Consider the following 19,818-nt stretch of genomic DNA (forward strand, 5'->3'; position numbering starts at 1 on the left):
CCAGAACCAAATTCAAACTCCAAGGAGGAGAAATTGACTTAATGACAGGCTTTATACGAACCAAAGCTTGTACAAAACAATGAATATCAGGAAGAATATCAATCTTTCTGTGAAAAAGAACAGAAAGAGCAGAGATTTGTCCTTTCAAGGAACTTGCGGACAAACCCTTAGCCAAACCATCCTGAAGAAACTGTAATATTCTCGGTATTCTAAAAGAATGCCAAGAAAAATGATGAGAAAGACACCAAGAAATATAAGTCTTCCAGACTCTATAATATATCTCTCTAGATACAGATTTACGAGCCTGTAACATAGTATTAATCATAGAGTCAGAGAAACCTCTCTGACCAAGAATCAAGCGTTCAATCTCCATACCTTTAAATTTAAGGATTTCAGATCCTGATGGAAAAAAGGACCTTGAGACAGAAGGTCTGGTCTTAACGGAAGAGTCCACGGTTGGCAAGAGGCCATCCGGACAAGATCCGCATACCAAAACCTGTGAGGCCATGCCGGAGCTACCAGCAGAACAAACGAGCATTCCTTCAGAATCTTGGAGATTACTCTTGGAAGAAGAACTAGAGGCGGAAAGATATAGGCAGGATGATACTTCCAAGGAAGTGATAATGCATCCACTGCCTCCGCCTGAGGATCCCAGGATCTGGACAGATACCTGGGAAGCTTCTTGTTTAGATGAGACGCCATCAAATCTATTTCTGGAAGTTCCCACATTTGAACAATCTGAAGAAATACCTCTGGGTGAAGAGACCATTCGCCCGGATGCAACGTTTGGCGACTGAGATAATCCGCTTCCCAATTGTCTATACCTGGGATATGAACCGCAGAGATTAGACAGGAGCTGGATTCCGCCCAAACCTTGATGATTGATGTATGCCACAGTTGTGACATTGTCTGTCTGAAAACAAATGAACGATTCTCTCTTCAGAAGAGGCCAAAACTGAAGAGCTCTGAAAATTGCACGGAGTTCCAAAATATTGATCGGTAATCTCACCTCCTGAGATTCCCAAACTCCTTGTGCCGTCAGAGATCCCCACACAGCTCCCCAACCTGTGAGACTTGCATCTGTTGAAATTACAGTCCAGCTCGGAAGCACAAAAGAAGCCCCCTGAATTAAACGATGGTGATCTGTCCACCACGTTAGAGAGTGTCGTACAATCGGTTTTAAAGATATTAATTGAGATATCTTTGTGTAATCCTTGCACCATTGATTCAGCATACAGAGCTGAAGAGGTCGCATGTGAAAACGAGCAAAGGGGATCGCGTCCGATGCAGCAGTCATAAGACCTAGAATTTCCATGCATAAGGCTACCGAAGGGAATGATTGTGACTGAAGGTTTCGACAAGCTGCAATCAATTTTAGACGTCTCTTGTCTGTTAAAGACAGAGTCATGGACACTGAATCTATCTGGAAACCCAGAAAGGTTACCCTTGTCTGAGGAATCAAAGAACTTTTTGGTAAATTGATCCTCCAACCATGATCTTGAAGAAACAACACAAGTCGATTTGTATGAGATTCTGCTAAATGTAAAGACTGAGCAAGTACCAAGATATCGTCCAAATAAGGAAATACCACAATACCCTGTTCTCTGATTACAGACAGAAGGGCACCGAGAACCTTTGAAAAAATTCTTGGAGCTGTAGCTAGGCCAAACGGTAGAGCCACAAACTGGTAATGCTTGTCCAGAAAAGAGAATCTCAGGAACTGATAATGATCTGGATGAATCGGAATATGCAGATATGCATCCTGTAAATCTATTGTGGACATATAATTCCCTTGCTGAACAAAAGGCAAGATAGTCCTTACAGTTACCATCTTGAACGTTGGTATCCTTACATAACGATTCAATATTTTTAGATCCAGAACTGGTCTGAAGGAATTCTCCTTCTTTGGTACAATGAAGAGATTTGAATAAAACCCCATCCCCTGTTCCGGAACTGGAACTGGCATAATTACTCCAGCCAACTCTAGATCTGAAACACAATTCAGAAATGCTTGAGCTTTCACTGGATTTACTGGGACACCGGAAAGAAAAAATCTCTTTGCAGGAGGTCTCATCTTGAAACCAATTCTGTACCCTTCTGAAACAATGTTCTGAATCCAAAGATTGTGAACAGAATTGATCCAAATTTCTTTGAAAAAACTTAACCTGCCCCCTACCAGCTGAGCTGGAATGAGGGCCGCACCTTCATGTGGACTTAGAAGCAGGCTTTGCCTTTCTAGCAGGCTTGGATTTATTCCAGACTGGAGATGGTTTCCAAACTGAAACTGCTCCTGAGGATGAAGGATCAGGCTTTTGTTCTTTGTTGAAACGAAAGGAACGAAAACGATTATTAGCCCTGTTTTTACCTTTAGATTTTTTATCCTGTGGTAAAAAAGTTCCTTTCCCACCAGTAACAGTTGAGATAATAGAATCCAACTGAGAACCAAATAATTTGTTACCCTGGAAAGAAATGGAAAGTAGAGTTGATTTAGAAGCCATATCAGCATTCCAAGTCTTAAGCCATAAAGCTCTTCTAGCTAAAATAGCTAGAGACATAAACCTGACATCAACTCTGATAATATCAAAAATGGCATCACAGATAAAATTATTAGCATGCTGAAGAAGAATAATAATATCATGAGAATCATGATTTGTTACTTGTTGCGCTAAAGTTTCCAACCAAAAAGTTGAAGCTGCAGCAACATCAGCCAATGATATAGCAGGTCTAAGAAGATTACCTGAACACAGATAAGCTTTTCTTAGAAAGGATTCAATTTTCCTATCTAAAGGATCTTTAAACGAAGTACCATCTGACGTAGGAATGGTAGTACGTTTAGCAAGGGTAGAAATAGCCCCATCAACTTTAGGGATTTGTCCCAAAATTCTAACCTGTCAGACGGTACAGGATATAATTGCTTAAAACGTTTAGGAGTAAATGAATTACCCAATTTATCCCATTCTTTGGAAATTACTGCAGAAATAGCATTAGGAACAGGAAAAACTTCTGGAATAACCACAGGAGATTTAAATACCTTATCTAAACGTTTAGAATTAGTATCAAGAGGACCAGAATCCTCTATTTCTAAAGCAATTAATACTTCTTTAAGTAAAGAACGAATAAATTCCATTTTAAATAAATATGAAGATTTATCAGCATCAATCTCTGAAACAGAATCCTCTGAACCAGAAGAGTCATCAGAATCAGAATGATGATGTTCATTTAAAAATTCATCTGTAGGGAGAGAAGTTTTAAAAAAAAATTTACGTTTACTAGAAGGAGAAATAACAGACATAGCCTTCTTGATGGATTCAGAAACAAAATCTCTTATGTTATCAGGAACATTCTGCACCTTAGATGTTGAAGGAACTGCAACAGACAATGGTACTTTACTAAAGGAAATATTATCTGCATTAACAAGTTTGTCATGACAATTAATACAAACAACAGCTGGAGGAATAGCTACCAAAAGTTTACAGCAGATACACTTAGCTTTGGTAGATCCAGCACTAGACAGCGATTTTCCTGTAGTATCTTCTGACTCAGATGCAACGTGAGACATCTTGCAATATGTAAGAGAAAAAACAACATATAAAGCAAAATTGATCAAATTCCTTAAATGACAGTTTCAGGAATGGGAAAAAATGCCAAAGAACAAGCTTCTAGCAACCAGAAGCAATGAAAAATGAGACTTAAATAATGTGGAGACAAAAGCGACGCCCATATTTTTTAGCGCCAAATAAGACGCCCACATTATTTGGCGCCTAAATGCTTTTGGCGCCAAAAATGACACCACATCCGGAACGCCGACATTTTTGGCGCAAAATAACGTCAAAAAATGACGCAACTTCCGGCGACACGTATGACGCCGGAAACGGAAAAGAATTTTTTGCGCCAAAAAAGTCCGCGCCAAGAATGACGCAATAAAATGAAGCATTTTCAGCCCCCGCGAGCCTAACAGCCCACAGGGAAAAACGAGTCAAATTTTTGAAGGTAAGAAAAAATGAATAATTTAAATGCATAATCCCAAATATGAAACTGACTGTCTGAAAAATAAGGAAAGTTGAACATTCTGAGTCAAGGCAAATAAATGTTTGAATACATATATTTAGAACTTTATAAACAAAGTGCCCAACCATAGCTTAGAGTGTCACAGAAAATAAGATTTACTTACCCCAGGACACTCATCTACATGTTTGTAGAAAGCCAAACCAGTACTGAAACGAGAATCAGCAGAGGTAATGGTATACATAAGAGTATATCGTCGATCTGAAAAGGGAGGTAAGAGATGAATCTCTACGACCGATAACAGAGAACCTATGAAATAGACCCCGTAGAAGGAGATCACTGCATTCAAATAGGCAATACTCTCCTCACATCCCTCTGACATTCACTGCACGCTGAGAGGAAAACCGGGCTCCAACTTGCTGCGGAGCGCATATCAACGTAGAATCTAGCACAAACTTACTTCACCACCTCCATCGGAGGCAAAGTTTGTAAAACTGAATTGTGGGTGTGGTGAGGGGTGTATTTATAGGCATTTTGAGGTTTGGGAAACTTTGCCCCTCCTGGTAGGAATGTATATCCCATACGTCACTAGCTCATGGACTCTTGCTAATTACATGAAAGAAAAAAAAATTAATAGAAATGAATTATATATATATATATATATATATATATATATATATATATATATATATATATATATATATATATTTTTTTTTTATTATTTTTTTTTTTTATTATTATTTTTTTTAAAAGGGGCACTAAACACAATTTTGTTCTTCAATGATTCAGATAGAGTATGCAATTTTAAGCAACTTTGCAATTTACTCAGATTATCAATTTTTCTTTGTTCTCTTGCTATCTTTATTTAAAAAGCAAGAATGTAAAGCTTAGGACCTAGCCTATTTTTGGTTCAGAACCTGGGTTACGCTTGCATATTGGTGGCTAAATGTGGCCACCAATAAGCAAGCTATATCTAGAGTGCTGAACCTAAAATGGGCTGGCTCCTAAGCTTTATATTCTTGCTTTTTAAATAAAGATAGCAAGAGAACAAAGAAATTGATAATAGGAGTAAAATTAGAAAGTTGCTTAAAATTGCATGCTCTATCTGAATTACAGAAAAAAAAAAAATGGGTTTAGTGTCCCTTTAACTTTAGCCCAGTCTAATTTGTTATTTGTCATGCATGTGTGCAGCTGCTGCAGTTCTACTCACACTGCAAAAATGAAAAAATAGTCATCAAGTAACCCTTTCTTTCTTGATTAAGGCCTCAGACATAATTTGTCAGTCGGATTGTTTGGTTTGAACTTATGACCCATGAAAACTAAATGTACACATATATTTACCTTCCAGCCCCTGGCTCTGTCATAGCAATGGCCCCAATGCATTTGCCTGCAGCCATTTCTGGAATATAACGCTCAATCTGGCCCTTGCTGCCATATCTTGAGATATAAGGCATCACAATGTCAGAGTGAAGGCTGAACCCTGGGCCTGTGCAGTTCACATACATCCTAGGGTGGGAGGAAAGCAGAGACATAATAGCTGCACTATTTACTATTCTTAGAGAAAACAATGTTATACGTATAATGTTACATGCTGGATAGAAATAAAGGGATTAAACGGATTTGAGGGACTATATCTAAAGAGAGAAACAACACCTGGACAATCAGAGACAGAAGATTCAGTGATTCTTTAGTACGTAGGAGGAAAGCTGTGTAAGGGAAAACACAATGCAAAAAAATCAAGAGCAGCTGTAATAAGTGCAGGATTGTCCCTGGGATAGCTTACACATATCCTTAAAAGTAAAGGGATAGGAAGTTGTTTTAGTTGTGACTCGCTGGACACATTTTAGAAACAATTAAATTATTATTCTATGAAAATTTAAGGACAAGACAAAGGCTGTGACACACTGCAAGCGGAGCGGCGCGCAGAGAGTAGATCCAGCTGTGTGCGCTCAGTGTGTCCTGCCTTTTCATCTCCGAGCACTCTGCTGCGTCAGGTCGCGTAGTTGAGCGTTCGCTTGCAGTTTTTCACAGCCTTTAATGAGTTATCTATAATTTATCAAACTTATTAATTATTCAACATATTACGCAGCACTATACAGTAGTACATTATGTATATGTAGAGGTGTCAGAGCATAAAACCTCAATTCTTCTTTTGCGATTCAGACAGAGCATACAAAAAAAAAAAAAGTTTACAATTTACGTTGGTTGTCAAATTTTCTTCATTTTTATACTATTCTTTGTTGACGAGATAGATAGGTAGGTATCTGGAGCACTACACCGCAGGAAAAAGTGCTCCCAGCTAGAGCTCTTGCATATGTACAAATTCTTGTGAAAATGTTGCCTTAGTGCTCTTCAACAAAGGATACAAAGACAAGTTGTTTAAAAGTGTATGCTCTTAATGAATCATGAAAGAAAAATGTGGAGTTCCATGTCCCTTTAAAATGGAAGAAAAGCGGGATCTACCCAATAGGAGTACCATGCATTACACACTTTGATTCAAAAGCACTACCATGATAAGCTTATCCAGCTGTTGCTGGATATGTCGTCACCTTTACCCATGTTATATTCCCCCCCCCCCCTTTTTTCCCATATAAATTTATGGTATAACTTACCTTCCTTCTCTTACATTGCTCAAGGGGATAAGTTCTCTCCCTTTCTCTTTAATGTCTCTTAGAGGGAGGTCTAGGACACCATATATGTTATGTTTTACATCATGATTGCGGAGAACTGAGATCTAATTTTTGAATATTTGAGTTATACAAGTTTGAAACTTTATTTGTTATGACAAAGTGTTTTATTTTCAATTTGTCTGAAAACGTAATTGGCAAATTTTGATGTAAAATGTACTTCATAAATCTTTGCAAACTTTAATAAAAAAATATTTAAACATAAAATGGAAGAAAAGATGAAAATAACCCTAAACTTTAGCACAATCGCTCATATTTTTTCCAGATAAGGTTAGTATGAACAAAAGTATAGAAAGCAAATCTGAGGAATATTACGAGCTTTAATTTTATTCTTGTTTAGCAAGTTTCAAGGACTTTCTAGATCTCTATAGTTGTGCCTGATTACTCCACATCCTTAAACACTTATGGGTACCAGATAAATACCAGGGAAGCAAAAACAAAAATAATCTAAATTTGCATTATTTAGAACTCTATGGAGATTATTTAGCAGAGTGGTATTGCTTGACCAAACAATAGCGCAGATAAAGAATAAAACAGGAAAAACAAAGATGGGGGATAAGAGATAATGATCCGAAATATTTTGAAAATAAAGAAAAGTAAAACTTGTAAAGAATCAGATGATGGATAGAGAGGGTTACATATATAGGGTACAACACAGGGCATATGTTGAACTTGAACCAGAATAGAACAAGTGAAAATGTCACATCACTTACTGCTCTTCCCACACAATGGCTGATGACAGAATATCCCCACCGATGCCGCCGTGTTCTTCAGGAATATTAATGCCCAAAAGCCCTTGCTGACCTGCCTTTTCCCAGACTTCTCGGCTCACCTGCCCGGCCTTCTCCCATCTGCAAGGAATGAAAGACTTCATTATGCAATAAAACGCATCTCATTTCTATGGTCATGTTTTAAAAGCATAAAAAAAAAAGCCATAAACTACGACAACATATTGGTGCAAAGAAGATTGAATTAGTATGATAAAGAAACTAAACTAGTCTCCTAATAGTGCTTATATGGAGCTGCCTAAGTTTGAATCATGAAATTGTGTTTCATGTCCCTTTAAATAGAGAATGTGATTTTAAACATCTCTTCAATTTATTACTATTATCTAATTAGATTTTTTTCTCTTGGTATCCTTTGTTAAAAAGCATACATAGGTAGGCTTAGGAGCATCTGACTGGTGGCTACACATGTCTCATGTTATTGGCTCACCAGATGTGTTCACCTAGCTCACAGTAGTGCATTGCTGCTCCTTCAACAAAAGAAACCAAAATAATTAAACTAATTAGATAGATTAGATAAATTGGAAAGTTGTTTAAAATTGTATCCTCAGGAAATAAAAAAAAAAAATGGGTTAGTGGTCCTTTAAATGTCCCCCTTTTTTATTTATTTTCTGTGGCTCTTTTCCAGTAAATCACCGACATTTGCAATCATATTACATGCAAATAATGATAATCTCAATAGTGTTTTTCAGGTATACACTAGAGCCAACACATTTAGCTACAAATCTAGAGAAAAACATTGTTTCCTACAGGTAGAAAAACCCTTTATCCAAACTGCATGGGACCAGAAAAGGTTTGGATTTTTTGTATCTTTAAAATGAGACAGTTTGGAGAGGGGATGGAACCAAGTGTATACAACAATATCTTGTCATTTAGGCAATATTTCCGGTTATAATAGAGCTTATTCATGCAACCTAAAGGTAGTTTTATATCATTTCTAATAAGTGCGTATACATAGCACTATCAAACCGTAAAAAAGGTTTTAAATATTAATAAAGAGTTTGGATTTCAGAATAAATTTGGATTTTGTAATATGTACCTGTATATTACAAAGTGATATTTCTTAATCCAACATGCAATCTGCTCACTTAGCATAAAGAAAAAATAATGTGTTTTACTTCCAAACTTCCCCTTCTATACACTTTATTTAGCAGGACTTCTATAAAATGCCATCAAAATTTCCAGCTTTGGTTGCACAATATTAGCGGACAAAACACATATTTGCCACAATAGGGGGACAGGTCTATTTTAGAGGGAAATTCATTTTCTTTTACCAGTGCTTCAGAAATTAATCCCAGCATTGCATAGCAAAAGTTCCCTTTACAAAAATAAATGTTTAAAAAGCATTTGAAACTGTATCACAGGGTTTTGCAATCCAGGGATAAACCATTGAAAAGTCAAAAGAACTATTTATCGTTATCTCCTTTTTGTACTGCCAATTACGGACCAATATATAAAGAGGTCCTGCATTTATCAAGCAATCACTGTGTAGCATGTTCGAAGGTCATGGTCATGCAATCTATTCTCTCTGGGGACTGTGGGAAAACTACAATTAAATTGCAGCAATATCAAGCAAATAAAATAATGAATTGCAAAGTTTGTTTTGCTATGTACGTTTAAACCTTTTATAGGGAGTATTCAGTGTAATATGTCCTCAAGGACCACAAAAATGCCAATCCTTGAGTCCGATCATAGATTAAGTAATCTGCATGACTGTATATGATTTATTCCATTATGTTCAAGTACAAATTTTAGGAAACAGTATGTTTATATGTCTTTGTACATATCCTAGCTAATACTGAGCACCTTACCCTTAAAATATGGCTCCTCTTATTCATTCCCTTATTTACAGTTAATGGCCATCAGAGGATAGAAAATTGATTTTAGTACTATCTAAGTCTAGGATATGAGAAAAGATACAGAGCTATCTGTCCGATTGTGACAAGAGAGGACTGCAAAGCAATGTTAAAGAGTGGGAAAGAATATGATGTATAATAAATTGAAAAGATATGAATGTTTATTGATTCAAAATTTTCCTTTAAATTTTTTACCAATGCAGACTACTAAACAGACAATTTGTATTGAGTAGAGAATGTATAAGGAGTCTTCCAAAACCCCAACTAACAATACTCTTAGGCTTATTTACCCCCATTGCCCAAGAAGACAGAAGCTGTCCTTGTAGAAGGATCCCAGAGTTTCTTTTAAGATGTATGATTTGCCTATACACCAAATGATCTTGGTAGAAAGTTAGTTATTGTAGGGGAAAGTCCTTTATGATGTCTGAATAATCTGACTGGCCTTACTGGATGAGTTATTGACAACACACACAAAAAAAAACCAATAACTTCCGGTAACATGATATATTTTGTCATATTTCCTGCTTTCTTATCCAGAAAAAGGGGAAAGAATTGTGTCATATGATGCAAGAAGTAAAAGAATTAAAACACTCAAGGTAATTGAGTAGCAGTTCATAGCACCCCCTCTACCATCTTGCTGGAGGACAGATTGATTTTTCCACAGAAAGCACAGAGAATTCAGAAAACAGAATAACTTTAGCAGGCTGAAGTAATGGCCTAACAGTTCAATAAGCAAGCATTGTGTCATCCAAAGATATTCCAAACTCTAACACACAGCAGAGGTATCTACCATTCTTCAATATCTCTTCATCAGTTTTAAAAATCATATAATGCAACGTTTCAACAACCAAACCACCCATTTCAGCTTCTGTGGGCATGGATGAAACGTTGGCTCCCGATGACAAACCCCATGAAACACTGGGAGTGTCTACAGCGGTTCTAATGCTAGCTTCCTGAAAGACAGATGGCAAGGCGTCCTTGGTCAAAGAGGTATTGTAATGAATGTCATTTTCTTTCTTATACCGCATAATAGTTGAGAAAACAAATAAACAGTAGGAAAAACACAGATCAGTGTGAAGTCCCCATCTAAGATAAGGTTCCCCATGTTTGAGGGGATGGGGGGGGGGATGAAGAATGTGTAATTTGCTGATTCACTAAATTGAATTGCTTAATTGCCCACCTTTCTTCTATTTTTTTTGGAATCTTCCTTTTAAAATTTCTATTTAGTCTGGTAGATTGGTACCCAGCTAATGTAATCTGCCTTGTAGTTAGTTGAGGGCTGCTGGAAGATGAACTGCCATTTGTTTCTTTGGGACACTTCTTGAAGAGCTGCTTTTTGTCTCTCATTGAAAGGGAATGTAAAACGTTGCTGCCCAGTATTTACTGAAAATGTATCAGAGCCTGTAATCAACCATTTGAAATATATTGAGTAATAACTACTTATGTACATTCCATTTTCATTACAAGTGTTAATCTAAAAAAAAAAAAAAAAAAGGATCCCATCACCAGGTTTGCTCTAATTTGCATGGATGCGAGATGCATGGATAGATTAGACAGATTGGTACATTGGCTGAGATGGGAATGAAACTGGTTGAGACTAAGGGGTCCATTTATCAAGCTCCAAACGGAGCTTGATGCCCCGTGTTTCTGGTGAGCCTTCAGGCTTGCAAGAAACACAAGTTATGAAGCAGCGGTTCCATAACCTGTCCGCCTGCTCTGATCGGGTTGATTGACACCCCCTGCTAGCGGCAGATTATCTGCAGGGGGCGGTATTGCACCAGCAGTTCATAAGAACTGCTGGTGCAATGATAAATGCAGACAGCGTATGCTGTTGGCATTTATCGATGTGCGGCGGACATGGTTCGCTATAGCGGACCCCTAAGACTTCTTTGTCTTCTGAATTTTTAAGAAACTACTATTTAACTTTAAAACACATCCACCATATTGTCTGACAACATGAATTGATGATGCCAGCAAAACTCAAAAATTTCAAGTCACTATTCATGTTCTGGTGTTAAGATGTCATCTTTCTGGATACAGTATTTATTTATAACTATGGTCAGGAAAAATATTTAAGAGCTGTTGAGTCTCTACACACGCTTCTTCTAGCATACACTGTCTAGAGAGCGGAGAATAAAAATTCCCTTTTTCTGAATTTCTGCAGAGACTGTCACTTGAATCTTATTAGAACTGATCATATTCCAAACGTAAGGAGCACAAAAACAATTTATGCTTACCTGAAAAATAATTTTCTTTCAGAATGATGATGGTCCACAGTCCTCCATAACACATGCAATATATTTCCCACCATTAGGAGAAGGTCAAGAACCCATACAAGAGCTTTAAAAACCCTCCCACCTCTAAGTTTTACTTATTGCCAAGTAGAGAATAGGAAAGAAAGGTAGGAAAGACAAAAGCAGTGTCTATAGAGGTGTCATTACAACTGTCGCCCAATGAAGCGGGCAGGGCCTGTGGACCATCTTCATACCAAAAGAATTTATGAGGTAAGCCTAATTTATTTATTTTTTCTTTCGTAAAATGATGGTTCACAGTCCTCAATAACATACAGGATTAATACCCAAGCCGACGATCTAGGACCTTTTAGACCTTTCATGCGACCGGCCACTCCAGTCTTTCCTTAATCTAAAACTATATACCAGAGCTATTATATAATTATACAATTGTTTATGCAGAGTAAACCTCAAAGTCCAAATGAAACAGATGGGCTGTACATAAGTAACATATCCCACCCTTAAGCTATGTGATCTACAAAACATGTGGGCTCACAAGTTTATGAAATGCTTGGGGTAAAGTTGAGAGAAAGAAAAGGATCTGAAGCACTCAGAAAAGTGGATTAATATAGGTTATAATTATCCCTGAATGCTTGAAACAAGTAATTTTGTGGGTTTTTTTTTTTTTTTTTTTTAATACACAATCTGTTTTTGTTTACTTTAACTTTTTTGTTTCACCAAAGGAGCACTGTTTATTAACCCTCACTGAGTTTTATAACTAACTGCTTCCTAATTGTGAGGGATAGGGAGAATTTGCTCATGTCTTGTGACCTCTTTCCTTTGTGTAAAAATGTTTTTGATCCACACTCCCTCATCATATCCTGCCTTGGCCTGATTTCCCAAGCTACAGTTCTTACTGCAGTTCATTATGGAAACCTTTTCTAGACTTATCTTCACCTCTAGCATATTTGTTAGTCCCTCCATATATTTTCCCACCTGCTTCTTCTGCTCTGCCAAATGCAAGCTATACCTGTAACTAACTTTTATTTTTCTTGCAAAATGGGCATAAGAATTTCTCACTGTAGCCCCTGCCCTCAGTGTGACGAGGGGAACATTTTTTAAACTTACATTATATTCTGCCAGCTCTGAGCATGAGCAAATCTGACTTAGTTATTTAGTCTATTACCTTTATAATAAACTATATCTAAAGGTTTTAAGACATCAAGCTAGATAAACCCTCATGGAGAGGTCACAGCCTCCTTTAAGGGCTGTGACACGAAGTAATGGACACTACACAAATGTAGTGTAAAAAGAAATACAAAAAAAAAATAAAAAATCTATTTAAAATGATGAATAATACATATTACAATGATTTCTATTAAGTATAACCCACTGCTTAGTGCTTGTTATTACACAATGAAAGACTGCAACATCCCTTTAATGTAACTTTTTGGAAAGTTGTTTAACCCCTTAACGACCGAGGACGTGCAGGGTACGTCCTCAAAAAAAAGGCAGTTAACGCCTGAGGACGTACCCTGCACGTCCTCGGTGTGGAAAGCAGCTGGAAGCGATCCTGCTCGCTTCCAGCTGCTTTCCGGTTATTGCAGTGATGCCTCGATACGGAGGCATCCTGCAATAACATTTTTAAGCCATCCGGTGCAGAGAGAGCCACTCTGTGGCCCTCTCTGCACCGGAGATCGGTGGCTTACTTAGTTGGTGGGTGGGAGCCGGACCGGGAGGCGGCCATTGATGGCCCTCGTGATGTGGAGGGGGGCGGGATCGTGGGCTGGGATGCGAGGGGGCGCGCACTGACGCGCGCACGTGCACGGGAGGGTGGGCGCGTGCACGGGGAGGGAGCGGGTGGGAACCGCTACACACAGAAATTTTTTTGTAGAAAAATGAAAACAAACACTGAAATTAAATAAACAAATTAGAGAAAAAATACAATCAGTTAGGTGGTGGGGGTTGGTCTGTGGGGAGGGGGAAGCTACACTACAGAAAAACCGGGCAAAAATAAAAAAAAACATATTTTTTTGCAAACCTTGGTACTGGCAGACAGCTGCCAGTACCCAAGATGGCCCCAATTAAGGCAGAGGGGAGGCTTTGAGAGTGGTTTTGGGAGGGGGGGGGGGGGATCCTACACAGTAGCATATGTAAATATGCTAAAAAAATGTTTTATTATTTTTAAAAACCCTTTTATTTTAGTACTGGCAGACTTTCTGCCAGTACTTAAGATGGCGGGGACAATTGTGGGGTGGGGGAGGGAAGGGAGCTGTTTGGGAGGGATCAGGGGGTGGGATGTGTCAGGTGGGAGGCTGATCTCTACACTAAAGCTAAAATTAACCCTACAAACTCCCTAATTAACCCCTTCACTGCTAGCCATAATACACGTGTGAGGCGCAGCAGCATTTAGTGGCCTTCTAATTACCAGAAAGCAACGCCAAATTCATATATGTCTGCTATTTCTGAACAAAGGGGATCCCAGAGAAGCTTTTACAACCATTTATGCCATAATTGCACACGCGGTTTGTAAATGATTTCAGTGAGAAACCTAAAATTGTGAAAAATTTAACTTTTTTTTAATTTGATCGCATTTGGCGGTGAAATGGTGGCATGAAATATACCAAAATGGGCCTAGATCAATACTTGGGGTCGTACTACACTACACTAAAGCTAAAATTAACCCTACAAGCTCCCTAATTAACCCCTTAACTGCTGGGCATAATACACGTGTGGTGCGCAGTGGCATTTAGCGGCCTTCTAATTACCAAAAAGCAACGCCAAAGCCATATATGCCTGCTATTTCTGAACAAAGGGGATCCCAGAGAAGAATTTACAACCATTTATGCCATAATTGCACAAGCTGTTTGTAAATAATTTCAGTGAGAAACTGAAAGTTTGTGAAAAAATGAACAATTTTTTGTATTTGATCGCATTTGGCGGTGAAATGGTGGCATGAAATATACCAAAATTGGCCTAGATCAATACTTTGGGATGTCTACTAAAAAAAAAAATATATACATGTCAATGGCTATTCAGGGATTCCTGACAGATATCAGTGTTCCAATGTAACTAGCGCTAATTTTGAAAAAAATTGGTTTGGAAATAGCAAAGTGCTACTTGTATTTATTGCCCTATAACTTGCAAAAAAAGCAAAGAACATGTAAACATTGGGTATTTCTAAACTCAGGACAAAATTTAGAAACTATTTAGCATGGGTGTTTTTTGCTGGTTGTAGATATGTAACAGATTTTGGGGGTCAAAGTTAGAAAAAGTGTGTTTTTTTTTCAATTTTTCATCATATTTTATAATTTTTTTATAGTAAATTATAAGATATGATGAAAATAATGGTATCTTTAGAAAGTCCATTTAATGGCGAGAAAAACGGTATATAATATGTGTGGGTACAGTAAATGAGCAAGAGGAAAATTACAGCTAAACACAAACACTGCAAAAATGTAAAAATAGCCTTGGTCCCAAACGGACAGAAAATGGAAAAGTGCTGTGGTCATTAAGGGGTTAAAAATAAATGCTCTATCTGGATAATGACAGAAACATTTCGAGTTTCATGTTCCTTTAAAGTAATAGAATACTTTTTATATATGCATTGTATAGATTGTATAGATCAGTAATTAAATAATGCATTGCAAAAGGTCTGTAGATAAAACGTTTTAAAAAGGGATATTAAAAACAGTATGAGATTGTAATATAAAATGTTTAATATTGTGTGGTTAAAATAAATAATAAAAAGTATATTTGAAAATTTTGTGTCAACTTTTCCTGTAATTTAACTCTAAAACTTGTTGAGTTTTCTCAATTTCACTTAATTTTCTTTAAAGGAATGGGTCAAAGTTCCAAAGAAAGGCAGCACAACCAATTATATCAAACGTCTTATTTCTTTTCACCAGGAGTAGATACAGAAAACAAGACTACGTTTCGGGCTATCAACCCTTAGTCATGTCTTGGTTGGTTGTGCTGCCTTTCTTTGGAACTTTGATATATTAAAAAGTTATGCAGTAACCTTTTTGGCGTGCACAACCAAAACTGATTGGGTGCTTATTTGGTATTTAAAGTAATGGGTGCCGCCATGTTTGAACTTGAGTTTTCACCATATCTCAGTGTCCTGTGCAAACAAATAGAGAGATAGATATAGATATATATAAAAATCAGGCAATGACATGGACAATCCATACAAGGCTGTGTGGGTTTCCACAAAGCCTTGTTTACACAAACTAGATTTTATTGCCTGGTTTACATCTTTACCTCATTATTCTCAGAAGATAGAAAACTAGTTCAAACAGGGAGGCCCCCATTACTTAATATAACCTAAACCTTTACATTTATAGCTTCAATATTTAAACAACTAATATAACTGCAAAAAAATATATCTACAAATAACTCTTTGGCTAGTCTTTTATTTGAATACATCATTATGTCTAGCATAACATCCCTTTAATGTATTTAGGCTGTCAATGTGTGTGGCAAAGTTGCATCGTTTTGCCATTTTAAAAGCCTTTAAAAGAAAAGTATACTGTAAAATTGTTTTCTTTTAATGAGGACTTGTTATACCAGCTGCAGAGTATAAAATGTATGAGAAGCTGCATTTTCAGGTTTGTGTATATAAATTAGCTGATTTTGTGCTTTGGAACCACAACCTATTACAATGCGTTGAGCTTGCAGGTAAAAATCAGATCTCATTATGTTATCACTTAGTGTACACACATTTGCTTTATCTTTTGTCTGTAAACCAAAGCTCAATACCTAGAGAGAATAATGGAAATGTATTATTTTATTAGTCATCTCTTATACACCCCACAGGGAGTGCAATTTCCTTTGCTGACTGTGTTTACATTGCCTGGGCTTAAAGGAACAGTTTACCCTAAAAAAATCCCCCTTTAAATTGTCCCCAATGATCAGTTGTACATGCTGGAATGTATTAAATTATTTACAAATAGTTCATTTACCTTTATATCAGCAATGGAAATAGCTGAATTTGCCTGTGGTATCCCTACCTATACTGAAAGTTTCTATAATTAAGTATATGCTATTAAAAAGCTGTGTAAACATAGCCAGCAGAAGAAATCACACTCCCAGTGGAAGGTAGATAATTTTCAATTGTTCTCTCTGATTATTGGGATTTCGTATACAAACAAAGATAAGCATTTGTGCATAGAGAAACTGATAACGTAAGATCTGCAAGCTCAACCCATGTTGATGGGTTGTGGTGTCAAAGAACCAAACAAGCTATTTCATATACAAAATTAAGTGAAAGTAAACTGGTTTGCGATTCTGAGTAACAGTTTTTGTGCAAAATAAATATGACTTTCATTCATCGTTTTTGGTAAATGTAGCTGTAATCAAAAGTGATCGCCAGAATTATTAGATTTTTTGGACTCTCTAAATTCAACCCGTCATTTTCTTTTCTTTTTTTTTTACCTCCTGGTCACATTTTTTAAACAGCCAATTGAAAATCTGGCCGTTAGGCGGTTGTGAAACCACGTCATCCGCCTACTTCGTAATCTACGCGTGCGCAAATATATTACCCGACACTATTATATCAGGAGCGCACTCCAGTTTCGCGCATGGGCATTTGTTTTCTCTGGCCATAAAATGAAAACTACATCGGCATTGATGTTAAACTGTGAAGCGCATCACATTATCTGGGCAGTAAATTGACAGATACATAGCGGATTAGCGCATGCGCAAAACAAATTGTCATTGTGCATGCACTTTTAAGTTACGTATAGAGCGGGTGGGACCGCTCTATATGCCAAAGCTCCAAAAAATAGGAAGTAAAGGATGGGTGGAGTTCGGATAATATAACGGTAGGGAAATTACATATGTTTAAAAACTTACAGTAATTGAAAAATGTGTTAAAATAAAGTTAGTGATCTTAGTAGATTAAAGGGACACTGTACCCAAATTTTTTCTTTCGTGATTCAGATTGAGCATGAAATTTTAAGCAACTTTCTAATTTACTCCTATTATCAAAGTTTCTTCATTCTTTTGGTATATTTATTTTAAATGCACGAATGTAAGTTTAGATGCCTGCTCATTTTTGGTGAACAACCTAGGTTGTCCTTGCTGATTGGTGGATAAATTCATCCACCAATAAAAAAAGTTCTGTCCAGAGTACTGAAACCAAAAAAAGCTTAGATGCCTTCTTTTTCAAATAAAGATAGCAAGAGAATGAAGAAAAATTGATAATAGGAGCAAATTAGAAAGTTGCTTAAAATTGCATGCTCTTTCTGAATTACAAAAGAAAAAATTTGGGTACAGTGTCCCTTTAAGGTAGTGGAATAAAATAATCTGTTCGAAAGGGACTAACTTTACTTTCACTTTAATCCTAAAGAAGCAATTCCCATATGTTTTATACTCTGCTGCTGGTATAAGATAAGTAATTGGAAACACATTAAGGGAAAAACAATTTCACAGTATACTGCCCCTTTAAGTAGAAACTTCAGTTATAGGTGAGGATACCACAGCCTAAATCAGCTATTTCAAATGCTGAAATAAGGGTAAAGGAGCTGCTTGTAAACAATTTAATACACCACAACAGGTAAAATGAATCATTGGGAACAAAGGAAAAAGGTGAGAACTTTGAGTAAACTGTCCCTTTAATCTCTTCTGCTGACGCCAGTTATGGACAAATATAAGTGAGCTACTGTATGGATCAGTCTATGTGTAAAATGTAGCAGCATTAGGGTTGTATGTACTGGCAATTCTTGACTTTAAAAAAAAAAAAAAAAATTGGAGTTAAAATACAAGAAAGGGGGACAAAAAAAAAACAAAGAAAGAAAATATTCTGCAAAGCTTTTTTTTTTTTTTACTACATATATTTATATTAGAAAATTACGTTTTGTTTCTTTGGGAGGTTATTTGGCTGCAGAAAACAATATTCTTTTAAAAATGAGATAAGCCATAAAAATGAAGAGAGATTTGGTAAAAGGACTGACTCTGCCTATAGCCGTTCCACAATACTGTGCCGAGATCAGCAATTCACATGACTTACTCTGCGTGGTATGGCGCTACTTCTTGTTGAAAAAATCTCCTGGCACTTTGTCGAAAGATGTCATGTTCTTCAGAGAAGATGCGTCTTACTCCTATGTCCATCAAGGTCTTGGCATGAGAAGGCTCTGGGCGTAGGGCTTCAGTGCTATCTTTTGGCTGGCTGTGCTGATGTCTACAGAAGTGATAAAAAAAAAAAAAAAAAAGGGGAATGCGTCAACTTAAGTGACTCTCACCTGGTAACTTACCATAAGACACTTCAGTAAGCTTTTGCTTATTTTAAAATAACATTGTGCCGATTTTCAGGCTCCTAACTAAGACCCAATGTTTTAGAAGTATACTGATTTATACCTATTCCAGCTTGCTCCTGTTTGAGTAAAGAGTCCTTTCATATGCAGAGGGGGGGGGGGGGGGGGGGAGTGCCTGCACTTTTCGGTATACAACCACTTTCAGTGGGTGTTCCAGCTAACCTTTTCAACAGAGCTAAACTGGAAGCTCCTAAGTAAGTTTCTAAACTGTTTTATACTGTATTTTTATATCAGTATCTGCATATTATTCTTTATAGTAGTATCTATTACATGCAGTTATATGAATATTGGTGTATACTGACCCTTTAAAAAGGAACACAAGTCATTTATGTATGCATATTACAAATCAGCAACCCCACTGGAATCAATTGTCACCAAAAAAAAAAAAAAAAAATTTTATTAGCAAAATCTGCATTGATTTAAATATCAAGAAATAGCTCGAGTATAAGTCATCATATCTGCTTTGCTGTGACCAATTAGCCCAGAGGCAGAACTTTTTTCCCACTTTCTGCGATGAGATTTATTTTAGTGAAACATTTTCTGCAGGTAATTTTTAAATCAAATTCAATTTTAAATTAGGCAGTTACACTAAAGCCCCAATTCAATTGCAATGTGTTGGTAGAATAAAGCAATTTTTAAAGTTTTATAATATAGTGCAGAAGTTGAAAATGGCATTGCAAATTAGCTGCAGACAAAAAAATCAAGTGTAAAATGTCTCAAATAAATTAGTTTCCTTTTCTAACATACAAATGTAGTAATAAAAAAGGTGCATTGCTCATAAGAAAGATTGTGCCCCAATCTTTCTGCAATGACATCTCAGATCACAGCGTGTTCGCCCTTGGGGCCAATTAGACACTGATATAAATTAGCTGAAGCAACTACTGTTTAGAATGTTGTTTTAGTAAGCATTCAAGATCATACACAAAGCACTTAAAGGG

The 19,818-nt window shown here is 36.9% G+C and overlaps 1 protein-coding gene across 1 annotated transcript in view; it reads right to left on the reverse strand.

Annotated features, from left to right (window-relative positions):
- Window positions 1–19,818, reverse strand: part of ACADL (acyl-CoA dehydrogenase long chain) — a 76,894-nt gene that overhangs the window by 47,698 nt on the left and 9,378 nt on the right. The window contains exons 2-4 of the mRNA XM_053713391.1: window positions 18,577–18,747; window positions 7,406–7,543; window positions 5,347–5,511 (exon numbers count right to left, since the gene is read on the reverse strand). Coding sequence (XP_053569366.1) covers window positions 5,347–5,511; window positions 7,406–7,543; window positions 18,577–18,747 — 474 coding nt within the window. The remainder of the gene's footprint in view (window positions 1–5,346; window positions 5,512–7,405; window positions 7,544–18,576; window positions 18,748–19,818) is intronic.

The sequence above is a fragment of the Bombina bombina genome, chromosome 1 (genome assembly GCF_027579735.1).
Source record: "Bombina bombina isolate aBomBom1 chromosome 1, aBomBom1.pri, whole genome shotgun sequence".
In the NCBI taxonomy this organism is placed as follows: Eukaryota; Metazoa; Chordata; class Amphibia; order Anura; family Bombinatoridae; genus Bombina; species Bombina bombina.